Here is a 14,209-nt window from a genome sequence, read left to right as displayed (position 1 = left end):
ACAGTGCTTTTATGCATGATGCAAAGAACATTTAAAATAAATTCTAAATATGTTTCCAAAACCAAAATGGTTCCATAAAAGGAAAAATAAATAGATCTATGTATCCAACTGGCAATTACATAAATGCCTTCTCAAATCAATTTGAGAGTATAAAGAAATATTAAAGCCAGCTTATAACTTAGTTTCTATTTTAAGGACTTTTTACACTCACAGTAAGTGAATAAGAGTGAGGTTCAGTGTCATGGGAAGTGCTTTACTGGTTGAGCTGAAAAGACTACAGGGTTTTTCAGCTAACCCAATCACAATTTTCATGAGCTATGAAATAAAAGTACAAGTGCCTGTAAACCAGCATAAGAAATCTCAGTGTGGGTGAGCTGGACTGTATCACAGAAAAAAACCCAGCATTTTTTGAACATAAGGGTATGAGAATTTTCAGAGGCATACCATGATTTCTAGGTGCAAGCTACGCAGAGAGGAAAAGTCAGGCCACAGAGAGGGGCAAATAGCTCTGTGTGCAAGGAATTGCATGGTTGTTTCTTGGAAGAGAAACAAAACAGATAATTCAAACCCACAGATATAGAGGCAGTCCAGTTCATGAAGCATAATAGCAGGAGTGAAGTACTGACTTCCGGATAAGAGCAGCTAAAATGACACTGAAGTGGTACTGAAGTGGAAAAAGAACATGAAGATAATAAGACTGGTGCAGAAGTAATTGCATAATAGGCCGGTGAGAGCTGCACTAAGATAGTGTCGAAGGAACATAGAGTTTTCTGTATCCCAAACTAATGAACATTTGACGCAGTCCTGTCAAGGACTAATAATTGTCTCTGAACCCCTGAGAAGTGGTTACCACATAAATAAATTCAACTTCATTGCAGGCAAGAAACATATGAAGAAGCCCTACTCTCTGGGATACTAAACTTCAAGAAGCGATTTTTTTTAAGAGAGGAAGTAACTTAGAAACTCCCTGCTTGAAGCTAGGAAATTAAAATCCACAGAATCAGCATGGAGGCTCAATAATGTGAAAGAATCGAAGAAGATTTGCATTCCCAAGGCTAAAACTGGGAAGCACAACCAAGAAAATACATGGGGTGGCTAAGCAGGAAGATACAGAAAGAAATACAGGCAAAAAAGGAACAAAGTGCTAACTTTAAGAGGCAGAGAAACACAAAAAAACAAAAATTGCTACTAAATATTCTGAAGAAAAATACCAAGAAGGTAACACAATTAAAACAGCCCAGAGAAGCCTAAGTTAAATAAATAAGTATATATAAGCTGTGGGAGAGTCAGTGGATTCCAAAACCAACCTGGCTATGAAAGGTACAGAAGGAGGACTGAAGGTGTTTCTAGAGGTGGCAGCTCATTTGAGGGGATCTTAATTTGGCTGTACCAAAGTAGATTAAATTTCTGGCCAAAATTTGGTATGTGTTGTAGGGCGAAGGGAAGAAAAGCAGAGCCACTGGTGCTAACCATAGAAGATAGCAGGTAAAATACTTATTCTAGGGAATCATCTTTTACCAGAAACCTAACACCAACAGTCCACTGAAGATCATTTAAAGGCCATGTCCAAGACAAGGGTGCTCCAGTCCCAGCTGTGCTGCAAAGAGCTGAAATAACATCCCTGAAAGAAATCCCAAATGCTAATGCATCTCAGTTCTTCCAGTTTTCAAAAGCTGAAGCATCAGGAATTGCTCAAAAGCCACTAAGGATATACCAGGGTGGTGGGTGATGATAATGAAGTATTAAGTGGTGGCTTTCCCACTGAAGCATGCCATAGCACAGACCTGGAAGGAACTTCCAGTTGGTGAGATCTATTTCAGATGAAATGTAGAGCTGAGGCTCTGACAAGCTCTAGGAGGCCAAATTTAAGTCATGCTGATCTAGTCACAAGTGGGTAAAATCACTTTTTACGTGCCAGTTAAATAGTACCTGTATATACCTGAAATAATAAATAGTTTTGCTAATTAGTCTCACTTTAGAAGGAAGCCTTTACGTGTGCAAACAAACACGTTTGGAATTTTTGTAGGGGAAAGCACTTTCTGATAGTTTCTGGGTCAGAACTAAGGGATTTTGTGTAATCACTGCTAGATAACTAGAGGACAGTGCCTCCCTGGCATCCTCTGCTCATCTGAGTTCAGCAAATAGGCTGCAGCCTGTTCTTCTATGTAACAAACACTTCCTACATCTTCATGGCTTTCCAAATGGATTTTTGCAACTCACTTATTTTATATTGGGGCATACTGGAAATCCACATGGAAATCAACAAAGTATAACCTTTCTATAACCACAACACCTGCTGCAGGCCTCTGTACAGCTGTCCCACTGATATCCCTTTAGATTCTGAGTTCAATTCAACACCTTCATTACCTACGAATCCCTCACAGATTAAGGTGTATATACTTTAGTGGCCAGTGCGGTCCTTGTGTTTTAATCTCCAGCTAAGGTCAGCTGACATTGAGCTGACCTTAAACATTCTCATTTGGGTCACAGAATTTGATGTGGATGTTTTTCCCACTTCAGTCTAGCAAAGCTGGAATGTATTATGTTTCAAGCCATAAGGTAAAAATCTAGTTCACTGGGCTTGCTGGGGAAGGAACTGACTTCAAGTGAGCAAGTATGAAGCCCTTTTTTTCTTTGTCAGTTGGAGTCTATCTCAGCAATGCTATCACAGTAACTCTTTGATGTGGCTTCACAGATCATACTTTTAGTAATGAAGTGCTCCTAAAGCTTAGTTATACTGCATAACTTAAAATTGATGTGTGACATTCATTTCACAAAGGTAGACTGCTATTAAAAGTAACAAGAGATGCTGGTCAGTACAAGTATGTTTTTAGACAAGTTCTGAAATATGGAATTTGTGTTTTGGGGAAAACCCAACAAGGTGTTTGCAGACTGAATGGGAATACCTCTTATTCATCTGAGTAAGCACAAAAGTAATGAACACTGGACCCTTAGATGGCAATCATGTTTTAGATTTCACCTTTCTCCATGTAATGCTTATTACTAAGTCTTCACATAGCTATTTATGCACTTGTTTGTGCTTGAGTACGGACACCAATGCTTGTCTGAGGATTCCTCAGTAGAGGACTGCATAGACCTGCAACTTTCCAAAGTTTCTTTAAACCTTTACACAACCTGTGCTCATAACTGCCTTACAATGTTGTCTCTGCATAAATGCATTTTTCATCTGACAACTTTTTCAGCTGAACTGAAGTTGATGTTTTGGTTTCTTGTTTCACAGAGTGAGCTCTGTTCTTAAGAAACCCAACAAACTGACAAAAACCAACCCCAAACAAACAGTTAAAAAGTTGTGGGTTTTTAGAAGTGGAGAAAATGAAACAATTTCCAGAAAACAAATAGCACAAAGTTACAGCTCAGGCTTAGCTGCAAAACTGTAAAAGAAGAATGTGATTTTATGCAGAATCTGACTAAGAATTTACGATATGGACCACTGATCTCATCTTTTGTCAATTATCTCTGTAAACCTGTGAGATTCCTTGGAAGATAGTTAGTCAAATGAGGAGCCGAGATTAATCAGTGGATATAATTTATTTAGACTTTAAAAAGGCTTTTGATGATAAAGTCCTTAGCAAGAGGCTATTAAGGAAAGTTAGTAACCATATGGTGAAAGATAAAGTCCTGCCATGGATTAAAAAGTGGTTAAGAGATAAGATAAAAAGACTGGAAATAAATGGATAATTCTCCCTGGAAAGAGGTTAATAGCAAAGTGCCCCTTCATTACTGAGCCTAGCAATCGATATCTTGGTTCACCTGCTTTTGCAGATCATTAATAGTAAGGTACATAGTTTGCAGATAAAAATATTCAGGCTGACCTGAGTACTGAATAGCACCAGGACTGAAGTTAAAAAGCATTTGGGCAACTCAAGGGTGATGAAATTTGCCAAGGATAGTAAATGCAAAGCAAAACTTGTTGGAAGGAAGGGTTCAAATTACTTTTAGATCCTTCTATGTCCCTGGCGACATGTAGCGTCTATGGACACCTTATTGAAGGCAACTCTTAATGTGCATTGTAAAGAAGAGAAGACAAATGGATACAGTGGTTCCATTGTGTGGTGCTCCCAAAACCAAAGCCGTTTACGGCAGTGAACAACTTCACACTGGCAGAGCCCCTTAAGGTCTGTTGGGAATAATCTTGCATGGACAGGGAAATGAACAATCTGAGCAGAGATTATCAAGAATTATGGGCTGTTGGGATTTATCAGAAAATGTGGACACATCAAGAGAGAGGCTTGATATAGAAATGTACCAGGACTGGTGAACTTCTGTGGGAGAGGTTTCTGAAGGACAGAATGGAATAGAGATTTAAAGAAGGGGAATTAATTTTTTTGTCAAAATGGAAGTGTGTGTTCAAGACACATTATCACAACTTGATAGTCAGGGTCAATAGCCATAGATCTTGGAACAAATCCTTGCTCTGTCATGAGTATTCCTGGAGCTAAGATGTGAATTGTACTTCTCCTCGTGAGTGTCCTGCCCACTGGGCTATCAAATTGATGTCTCTCAGGCATCATAAATACTTCCAAGTGAATTACCCAATAGGAGAGAATATGAGCCTCTTTCCAGGGACAGCCAAATATGGAGAGCATCCAAAACTGGGACCTATCCATCATCAGAAAGTAGGGATCCATATCCACATTTCTGCTCTCTTTGCTTCAGAGCAGCAGTACTAATTTGGCTGCTCTTCAATTTGCGCAAATGCTCTGATTATTACTGACCTTCTGCTTTTGGTGTGCAAACAATTATATGCATCTTTTGTATCTGAATACTTGAAATCATACACATTTTTGCAAAGATGAGAAAAACGCTAATTGTACAGCTCTTGTCTTTCAGTGTATCATCTAACCTTACAAACCAGACAAGGAGAGGAAATTTCCCCCTACCCATCACTATAGTATCATACGGCCTGATGTATTAAAGCAGTTTGCATTTTCCCTAAAAATTAAGTCTTTCCCTAAAAATTCAGCACTGTGAGAGGTTACTGCTCCAACTGTTACCTACTCTGTAATGCAGCAGTTATCTGCAGCAGTTACCTAGCTCTTGCCAGTTTCAGCCTGGTAGATTCAATATTTTTAATGCTTTTGAATTAACATAGTTATAAGCAGCAGAGTAAGCAAAGACAGGGGACTTAATACACATAATACTACAATTGTTTCTTGATCCCTCATGCAAAAACTGGTTACATTGGGTTTCTGTTGAAGACCTTAAAGGTCTGGGGGGAAAGGATCTTATATTCAGGCTGTTATTGGAAAGAAGTGCATAAATAGTTCACAATTGCTATGTGGGCTAATAGATTATAATACTAACCACAAAGTATGAATACACTAGAATTCAACTGTAGATTTGAACAGCAATAAATCTAAATACAGTATATACCCTAAAACGTCATACGTGGTGATACAGAGGGACATACCGTGTCTGCATCAGATGCTGAAGTGTTCCGTAAAGGGGAAAAGTAGCTGTTCTCTTTGTCTGCTCTTCATGCAAACATCTCTGATTTTCTGTGCCCATCTTCTGTAACTGGACAGCGCTCACTGAGCTGACCCAAAAGGTTCACTGAGTTCTTCAACTGTCAGCCACTGAATCTAACTTCAGAAGGCATTAAAGTAGTGAGCTCACTCAGGGAAAGAGATGGGAAATAGTATGTATTCATCACTTACCTGAGTTTTGCAAAGCTTGTCAAAAACTCACATAGATTCTGCATGTTATTCTAAATAAAATAGATTTCCTGCCTCCTATGTTAATGTCAGTCTAGAATTTTATCTGGAAAATACATGCTGGAAATTTTAGTGAAAAGACTTCGTAATAGCATTCTGCAGCATTAATGCCAAGAAAGCACAATGAGAATGAAAATACAGAAACTTACTTAATAACAAAACACTTCAAGCCCAAAAACTTATAATGAGAATTTGAAATGTGTTTGTTGGTTCTTGTCTACCCAGAAGAGTTTGCCTGCACTTCGTGCACTTTGCTGTATACAGTTTTCTGTTGTAGTGCTGGGTAGTTTACCTGGTCTGAGTTTAGACTTGATTTGATTTTAGACTGACTTGCTTTTATGAAGTCTGAGTAGAGGCAAATGCTTTTATACAGGACAAAACCCACTGTTGTCAGTCAATTCACAGGCTCTTCTGACAGAAACATTCCTGTACATTTCACTGCCACAGCGCTGTAACTTCACCCCTTTAGAGCACCTCTTCATAAAAAGCTCTCGACTGCAATGCTTGAATTCATTCTCAGACTTAAATCAGTTGGCATGCAAGAAACAAAATATCCATCTGGATTAATGTCCCCAACATGATGCAAACTGAAAATGTTTGTTCACTCAGTTACATGATTTAGAGGCACAGCTAGCACAGGACAGAGCCCTAGGGTCCTTGTTTTAAACCAAGCTGTCTTTTGAAGTCAATGTGACTTACTAAAACCACTATGAAAATACTTTGTAATGCAGATTTGATTATGCCATAACAAAGGAAGGATAGCTACATCCTGTGGAAACACCTGTAGCCCCTCAAACAGAGACAGCAGGAGGAAAACGCTGCAAAAGGCTGATTCCACATCTACTGTCATACACTTGAGAGAGCACCAGGTCTCAGGAGGGAGAATGGAGTTTTGTAAGAGCATCAAGGAGGAAGGCATCAATGTAATACTAAGCTGAGAATCCTCACAGAATCTATCAGGTTCACAGAGCCATCAGCTCAGGAGTGTGTTTCCTGGACAAAACATGCTAACAATGTATCCTTACAGGGTATCATGCTACAGCTTATCTCACCCATCTGATAGACCTGGAGCAGCCCATTCTGAGAGTTCCTGGCATCAAGGTGACACCTGCAGAAGTCAGACTTGTCAGAGAGAGAGCTGGATCCCCTTCCCACGTTCATGCTTGCTAAGACATAAAGCACAGCACCGCCAACACAGTCCTGACAATCCTGAAGGAGGGCTTGCTGTGCCACAGGGCTGCAGAATAACCTAATTCCATGCAATACTGGAAGATGCTCTGTTCTGTAGATGCAACCCTTCCGTAAAAGTTAATGTTAAGAAGTAGAGAGTTAGAGTTATTCCAATGAAAAAAAGAGGCAATCTTGCATGTAGCAGTTTTAGTACTTGCCAGCCTCACAAAAAAAACTTAACCCTGTGTGCTTGAACACTCATCTTCATGTCTGGTTCACATCCTGTCCACCAATTCTTATCACACATATCCAACACTCTTTATTTTTCACAGAGACCATGCCAAGGTATTAAAAAGTTGGGAAAAACATTTTCAATGATTGTTTTTTTAAAGCAGCAAAGCCCAGTACTGCAGTCACAATAGATACTGCTGCACATCTTACATAGAAACAATTTTTATCACCAAATGTATTGTTTCTGACCACTGACAAACTACATCACCTCTGTGGCTCCATCAGGTGTACAGATCAGAAGGGCTGAACACACACGGTTTTCTGCTCACATCACTAACTACCAGAGGAATGTTTCACAAGTTTCAGTAATTGTGCCGAATAATCGAACAAATGAAAATTACACAGGTGGTGGTTGTGCTCTCACAGCAGTCCCACAGATAATGGAGTATTTTCAAGATTAATGAATAGTACAGCTACTTTTTCTTCATTTCTGTTTCACACATGACAAATCTTTAATAAATCTCATTTCATGGAATTTTAACATTCTCTGTCCTAACAAAACCATTTTGTAATTTCAGAATTCCATAAATGGAATTTAATTGGAAAAAACATATTTTAAAATTACTTCACTCAGTTCAAGTGTTCACAGGTACCTCTATTTTTCATATAGAATTAACTCCCAAATGGTTAAGATTTTACATTCAGAGACAGCTGTAGTCAAGAGTTTGAGCATTCTGAGTCCTGGCTGTGTATTTAAAATTCTCAGCTAACAAGCAGGAGAGAGGCTCTAGGAATGGTTACAGATGTCTGATTTTACAAGGTTCGGGGTTGTTGGAGGGTTTTTTTTGCTTAAGTGCTTTAGTCTAATGTTATTTATTGTTTATGGAAGTTGTTTGTCATTTAAGACATGAAGTGACCACTCCCCCCAAAAGAAAGAATCAAGTTACAATCCATTATTTCATTTTTGATTGTTTTTCTTTGTAATAGGTGGGAAAGTGGATCCTGGATAAAAGTCCTGCCCAAGACAAGACTCCAAGCCGAAGACTCCAATTATCTATAAATCACTTGTATTTCCTGCAGAGAAAAAGGAGGGAAGAGAGAGACAGAAAAACAGAGACAGAGGAGTCGGCAAAGTGAAATATTTGATACCTGTCCTAAACCAAATTTCTCTCAAAAGCAACCAGGAGTTATTTTTGCGATATCTCAAAACCAAGCTCAGAGGAATCTTGCTGCTGTTGTTTTTGACTTAATATTGAAATAAAATAACTTTATTTGTTTCATTAGTATAAAATGTGTAACATCTTGTATATTTTGGAGATGATGGCACTATATATTCTGAATTATTAAAGGTTTCTATGCAGCTTACATTCTCAGAGATCAGAAAATGTGACTGCTGATGAGTTATCTTTTACCAAGGTTTTTAGAACCAATTCTATTACTTGAACAGAGAAACGCAAGCACAGTTACTGTACAAACTGACTGTGATACTACTCTCGAGTATAGACCAAATGCTCCTGAAGCACAACTCACACTGAAACCAGCAATGAACACTGTTTACACAGTATGTCTCCTTCCAAAGTGTAACACCACACAACATCAAATAACTCCATTCCCGATTTAAACCATTTTCAAAGAAATTATATTCAAGAAACATTATGCATATTTTAATCTGCATATTGCAGTTTGTGCTGAAACGTAATAAAACCTAAAAGAGTTCACTTTCCTCGGAACATTCTTCTAGAACATGGAATTGCTGTAACAAATTAGAGGACAAATTGGTTTTGGCACCCGCTTGAAAAAAAAAGAGAAAAGATGAAAAGCTTTTAAAGTGATGATACAGAGGGAAAAAATACACATCAGCCAAAATGAGTTTGCTATCAGCTTTAAAGCTTCTGAAGTTGTATTTCTAGTAGATAAAAATGTTATCACCTTTTTCCAGTGCTGATGTGCTTATTTTCCTATTAAGTTACTCAGTAATTAGAAACAAAGTCTGTCTGACACATTGTAATCTGTTTATACAATATATCTGAAACTTCTCCAACAGAAACGAAAGCAGGCTTTAACTAAAGACACTAAAGATGCAAGGGTCTAAAATAGAGAAACAAATTTAAAAATTCAGATTGCATTTACAAACCAATGACTACTCTTAAAGTCCATTTTAATTAACAAACACAATTTAGTCCCACAATACACCATAGAAAACCAGCACATTTTTCTACACTGACCCAATGAGTTTGTTCATAACCTTCTCTTTATAAAAATTAGCCTTAAAGGTTAGCAGGAAAAATATGCCCTGTTGCAATATTGTTCAAGGGTGTATTCAAGCATCACAGAAGTTAGAGATCTGTTTCAGTGCTGTAACAACCTGGTAGTATTAGAAATCCTCCAGGAACTGAAAAGGAGTCCCTTGGGCACACAGGGTAATTGAAGAAAGAAAACATTTTTATTTTCTGATTGAGACATACAGGTATGCACAGTAACTTCCTCTGAAGTGCATCAAATGCCACTGAAATGTACTTGGGAAATACTGATTTTGCACTGAAAAGAAACCCCAACAGCTCTGTAGAAGATACTGCATTTAAAGAGAAGTGGCAAAGCCAGTCCCAGCAGATCTAATTTGCTTTTCTATTATCCAGTGGTTTTTCAGATATTACGGGGCTAAGAATCCATTTCCTTTATTAACAGATTCAAGCAGCCTTTTAGTAGTTTTTAATCTCTACAGTCAAGTTGGGTAGGGCAGAACAAAACTGATTTTAGTAAAATCCCTCCTCTGGAGGGAAAGCCATGAACTTCCCTGCCAGAACAAACGAACACAACTTACCTTGGTGTATTTGATTTCAAGGTTGAGAGTGGGAGAAGGCAGCAGATGCAGAGATGCCATCAGAGCTGCAGGATCTGCCTTCACCTCCCCTGGCATCTCAATTTTACTGGAAGTCATAGTCTCGGGGGGGGGGGGTTATATAGTACCACTGAGCCCCCCGCTCCGATCTGATGTGTTTTGGGTTGGTGCCCCCACCCCCCCCTCCAAAGACCGGCGCTGAAGATGTTGCTCTCCTCCTCTGTATATAGGCAGGTGTCAAGCCGGGTCTCTTCTTATTGGACATGAGGGCAGAGGCAGGGGGGCAGGTCCGTCCTACCTAGTGCAGAGCGGCGCAGCCGCGGCGCCCCTCAGCCCCCGCGTGGGGATTCCCCCGCCGCCCGCGGGGAGCCGCGCTCAGGGAGCGGGCCTGGGGAACCCGGTCCGTGCGGGCGGGGAGCGGGGGCCGCCAAAACCTCTGTGTCCTCCCCCCATCTGCTGCGGGCCGGCGGGGAGGCGCCGAGTCCGGGAGAGGACAGACCCGGCCCCGCGCCGCCCCGACCGGGGCATCCCGTGAGGAGCCCTCGCCGCGGGGGGAGTCTGGACAACACTCGGGAAGCACCAGCGGGGCCTGGGGGGAGGAGAGCCGGCAGCGACACTGCCTCCCAGCGCGGCCCGTGGCGCGGAGCCGCTGCACAGCCGGGGGGGCCGGGCGGCCCCTCACAGGTCCCAGCCCGAGGAGCGGCGAGGGCACGGGTCCGGTGGGGCGAAGCCCCCGCCTGCGGACAGCGCGTCCGACCCCGCTCCCCGGCTGCCTCCCGCCGCCCCCCGACCAGCACCTGGCGGCGGCGCTGCCCTCCCCTGTCCCCTCCAGCCGCGCCCACTGCTCCCCGGCCGCCCCGCTCCTCCTTTGGCCGCAGCTGACACCGCAGCGCCCGCGCGTCCCCGCTGGCAGCCACGGCAGCGCGCACACCCCCTCCCCCCGAGGCAGCCCTACCTGCCCGCGGCGGCGCCATCCCCGTCCGCCTGCTGCCCCCTGCCGGCCGCGCGACCTCCGCCGCCCAACGCTACTGCAGGGGCCTTCGCCTCGCGCCCGGCCATGCCGCGGGGCTGCCCCCGCCGCGCGGTCCCGCCTGGCGCCTGCCCGCAGAGCGCGCTCCCGAGCCGGGCAGCCCAGAGCGCGGGACTCCTGCAGCGGGGGCGCCCGGGGGCGCTGCTGCTTCCAGGCCGGTTTCGGGAAAGAACGCGGCCGGGAGACAGGAGCAGGGGCAGGGCCCGCGGCCCGGCTCGGGCGGTCTCCCCTCTTCAAAGTGCTTTGCAAAAGGAAGAGGCCCAAAGGGCAGAATCAGTTGCTCAAGCAACAGCCACCCGTTCCCAGCCATTATTTCTAGGGGGCCCTGGTAGGAGGAGGCCAACTGATGCAAGAGGCTGGGCACCGTCCTGCAGTGGGTTACTGCGGGTCAGCAGCCAAACACAAGCTGGAGCCACCACTCACTGTCTCGTGGCGGGAGCTCGTTCCCTGGCTGGGCTGAGGAACATCAGGAATTCATGGACAAAGCCCTGCACTCCCCCGGTCAAAACTTGCTGACAGAAACCGCAGAGAGCCAGTAAGGTTCTGCTTACGGATTCAAACACTCCCAACATCATCGCAGACAGATAAACAAGGAAAAGACACCAAAGTTACAGCTGTCTAAGGCTGGCAAAACAGAGCAACAACAAATACACCACAAGACTTTCTTTTGACCCAGCCAAGAGTAAACAATGGGAAAGGGCCATATTTTGATTTTGCTAAATATCAGTTTGTTGATTCCATAGATATTCCTTGTTCTGTGTTTTACAAGCTTGTGGGCAACCGAAAAGCCTGTCCCAGTGTTCTCTTGAGTGTTTGAACTCAAGAGAGCATGGGACAAAGGTTGCTTGTGCCCAGAAAGACAGCACAACATACAGAGCGCCATTTAAGTTGTTTTGAGGGTTAAACACCTCTGTGTACCTCCAGCACAGTAATGAAGGAGGCTGCAGGTTTTGCTCTCTCATTTTTCATCTCTTTTTTTCCATTTCCCCCGACAGGAAATGGATCCACAGTCCCGTGTGTAATGCGACATTACAGACATTGACAGCAGAACTGTCGAACTGTGACACTGGGGATGAGTGAGACTTTTAAATGGCAGAAATTCAATTTTTAATGGCACCCTGGCAACACAGACCCAGCATTTCATCATGGGGGTGACACCTTCTGAAAGCTTTTTTAAAATAAATCAGCCTGGGGATGTGCTTCTTTAGAAAATGACTGAGTTTCAACCAGACTCAAGAATGAGGAAACCCGGTAACAGCTTCATTACTGAATCAAGTCAGTAAGGTTCAGGAGATTTTGGTGAGAAGGGATTCCAGTGCATGTGGAGATGCAGTTCAAATCCACATAATCTGGAGCTGCTTAGGCAACCTCCCATCAACTACTTGCCGTACAAACCACATTCCTCTTGCATCTAAAAGCAATTCAGTTTGCAAAAGCACTCAGAGCCGACTATGGTTGGGTTATTCACTACCTCATTGGCATGCCCCAGTGGAGAACAGCACTGCACTTACTGTTCGCAGGCTCCTGGTTTACAGCGAGCCTCAGGGCGCTCCCCAGGAGAACATGCCAGCCATGCTGCTGTGTCTTCCTGACATCAAGTGGCCAACCGCAGTTCCTCTTCCACCATCCTGGAAGACAATGATGGAGGCCTTAGCACAAAGACTACAAGTGAGTTATCATTAAGTACAACAGTAACTTAACTGAACAGACTTAGGAATGAGGTCTGTAACACTATGCTGGTCACACTAGTGTGTCCAGTTTGCTGAGCTGCTTCAGTGATTCAGCACTACTCTGCCTACTTTATGATAGCAAATCGAGTCATGGCTTCAAATCCTGCAAGTGAATGATATTTAGTGCAATTTCTTTGTGGGAGGGATGACGTCCCTTGGACATTAGGACAATACCTCAGCAATAACAGTGAATACAGAAGTAAACTAATTGATTTGTGAAATTAAAAAAGTGAGTCCGACAGTTGCTAAGAAGAGAAAGAACAGGAACAACACCCCAGGTTCAGCCCTAGTTCTGCGGTCCCTAAACACCAATGTACAACAGAGAAACCACTTATTGCACTCCTGTAGTTCCTGGTTGGTTTGGGGGTTGTTTTGTTCTGTTTTGTTTGGGTTTTTTTGTGAATTGTTAATACTGTATTGACTGGCAATTGAGTCAAACTGGCTTTATTTTCACTCACTTGAATGGGTTTAATTAAACTCCTACTTAGCGAATCAGGAAACAAATATGTTCAATTTCAGATTGTAATGGCAAAGATATTACTGCCTTCATACTTTGTGAGGAAATAGCTGTAAAAAAAATTAAGAACAACCAAGCAATTGTTCCTTACTTTAGTATTAGAATTTAGGCTAGTATATAAGCCAAGATCACAATCATTCTGGAAGAGTGTTATTCTTACATTTAGATCAATCTGAATGCATGATTTGAAGAAATACCTTTGTTTCACTCACAGGTCTCAGTTTCTCAACTCACCCTCAGCAACTGTTATTATTTACAGACAAGGACCTAGACATTGCTTATACAAACAATGTCTGATGGAAGCAGGACCTTTGGTAGCTAGAGAGGGTGCAAAAGACACGGTTGTGATTTTGAAGACAATACAGATGTAAGCAAGGCATTCCTGCTTGGAGTACTGGTATTTTTCTGCTCTACACTACTGTGTCCCCATTGCCTAAAGGAAGTTGTAGCACTAAGAGAATAGGGTGAAACTATTTGTATCTCACATAGCTCTTCTGGGCAGAGAAGTTGTGCCAAAGTGTATTCTGATACACCATGTAAATGCATAGAGCTCTTCACTCTTGCTGCTTCAAATCTGTGATCATTTCTTATGCTCTGTAGTGAGCTCCTGAGTCCAAGCACTTTGTCACACACATGAAGTGAGTCACATAATTCTGTCAGACACTTCCAGTGATGAATTTCAAGATCAGCTTCAAAACCTGCCCTAAAATTAGTTCAATCTGACCCATAATTTCTTTTATATATATATATTTCTCTCAGCTAGCCCACTGCCATTTAGCAAGGATATCCCCGGGTCCTCATACAAATTCAGTGTTGATTGAGAGAGCCCACTCTTCTGTATCCTTTGCCTCCTGCCTCAGTAAATGTGTTCCTATTTCTTATGTGCTTTAGAAACCACTTTTGGAAGAAAAATAGGGACTGAAAAGAAACTTCCTCTAAGTTATTTTTCAGCTCAGA

The 14,209-nt window shown here is 42.5% G+C and overlaps 1 protein-coding gene across 3 annotated transcripts in view; it reads right to left on the bottom strand.

Annotated features, from left to right (window-relative positions):
* The window catches only part of ALDH1A2 (aldehyde dehydrogenase 1 family member A2), a 54,906-nt gene extending 42,345 nt beyond the window's left edge, over nt 1–12,561 (bottom strand). The window contains exon 1 of one of the 3 annotated variants that reach the window (XM_031046162.1): nt 12,517–12,561. Coding sequence is in view for 1 of the 3 variants with exons in the window: in XM_005145910.3 (XP_005145967.1) it covers nt 9,958–10,074 (117 nt within the window). In the remaining 2 variants the exon portion in view is untranslated. Of the gene's footprint in view, nt 1–9,957; nt 10,175–10,930; nt 11,043–12,516 lie in introns of those variants that run through there. The other 2 variants (XM_034066269.1, XM_005145910.3) reach the window with 2 other exon arrangements.
* Between the last annotated feature and the right edge of the window lie 1,648 nt (nt 12,562–14,209).

Source organism: Melopsittacus undulatus, chromosome 9 (genome assembly GCF_012275295.1).
Source record: "Melopsittacus undulatus isolate bMelUnd1 chromosome 9, bMelUnd1.mat.Z, whole genome shotgun sequence".
Classification (NCBI taxonomy): domain Eukaryota; kingdom Metazoa; phylum Chordata; class Aves; order Psittaciformes; family Psittaculidae; genus Melopsittacus; species Melopsittacus undulatus.
Note: the sequence above shows the minus strand (reverse complement) of the source record. Positions and strands in the feature narration are given on the sequence as shown.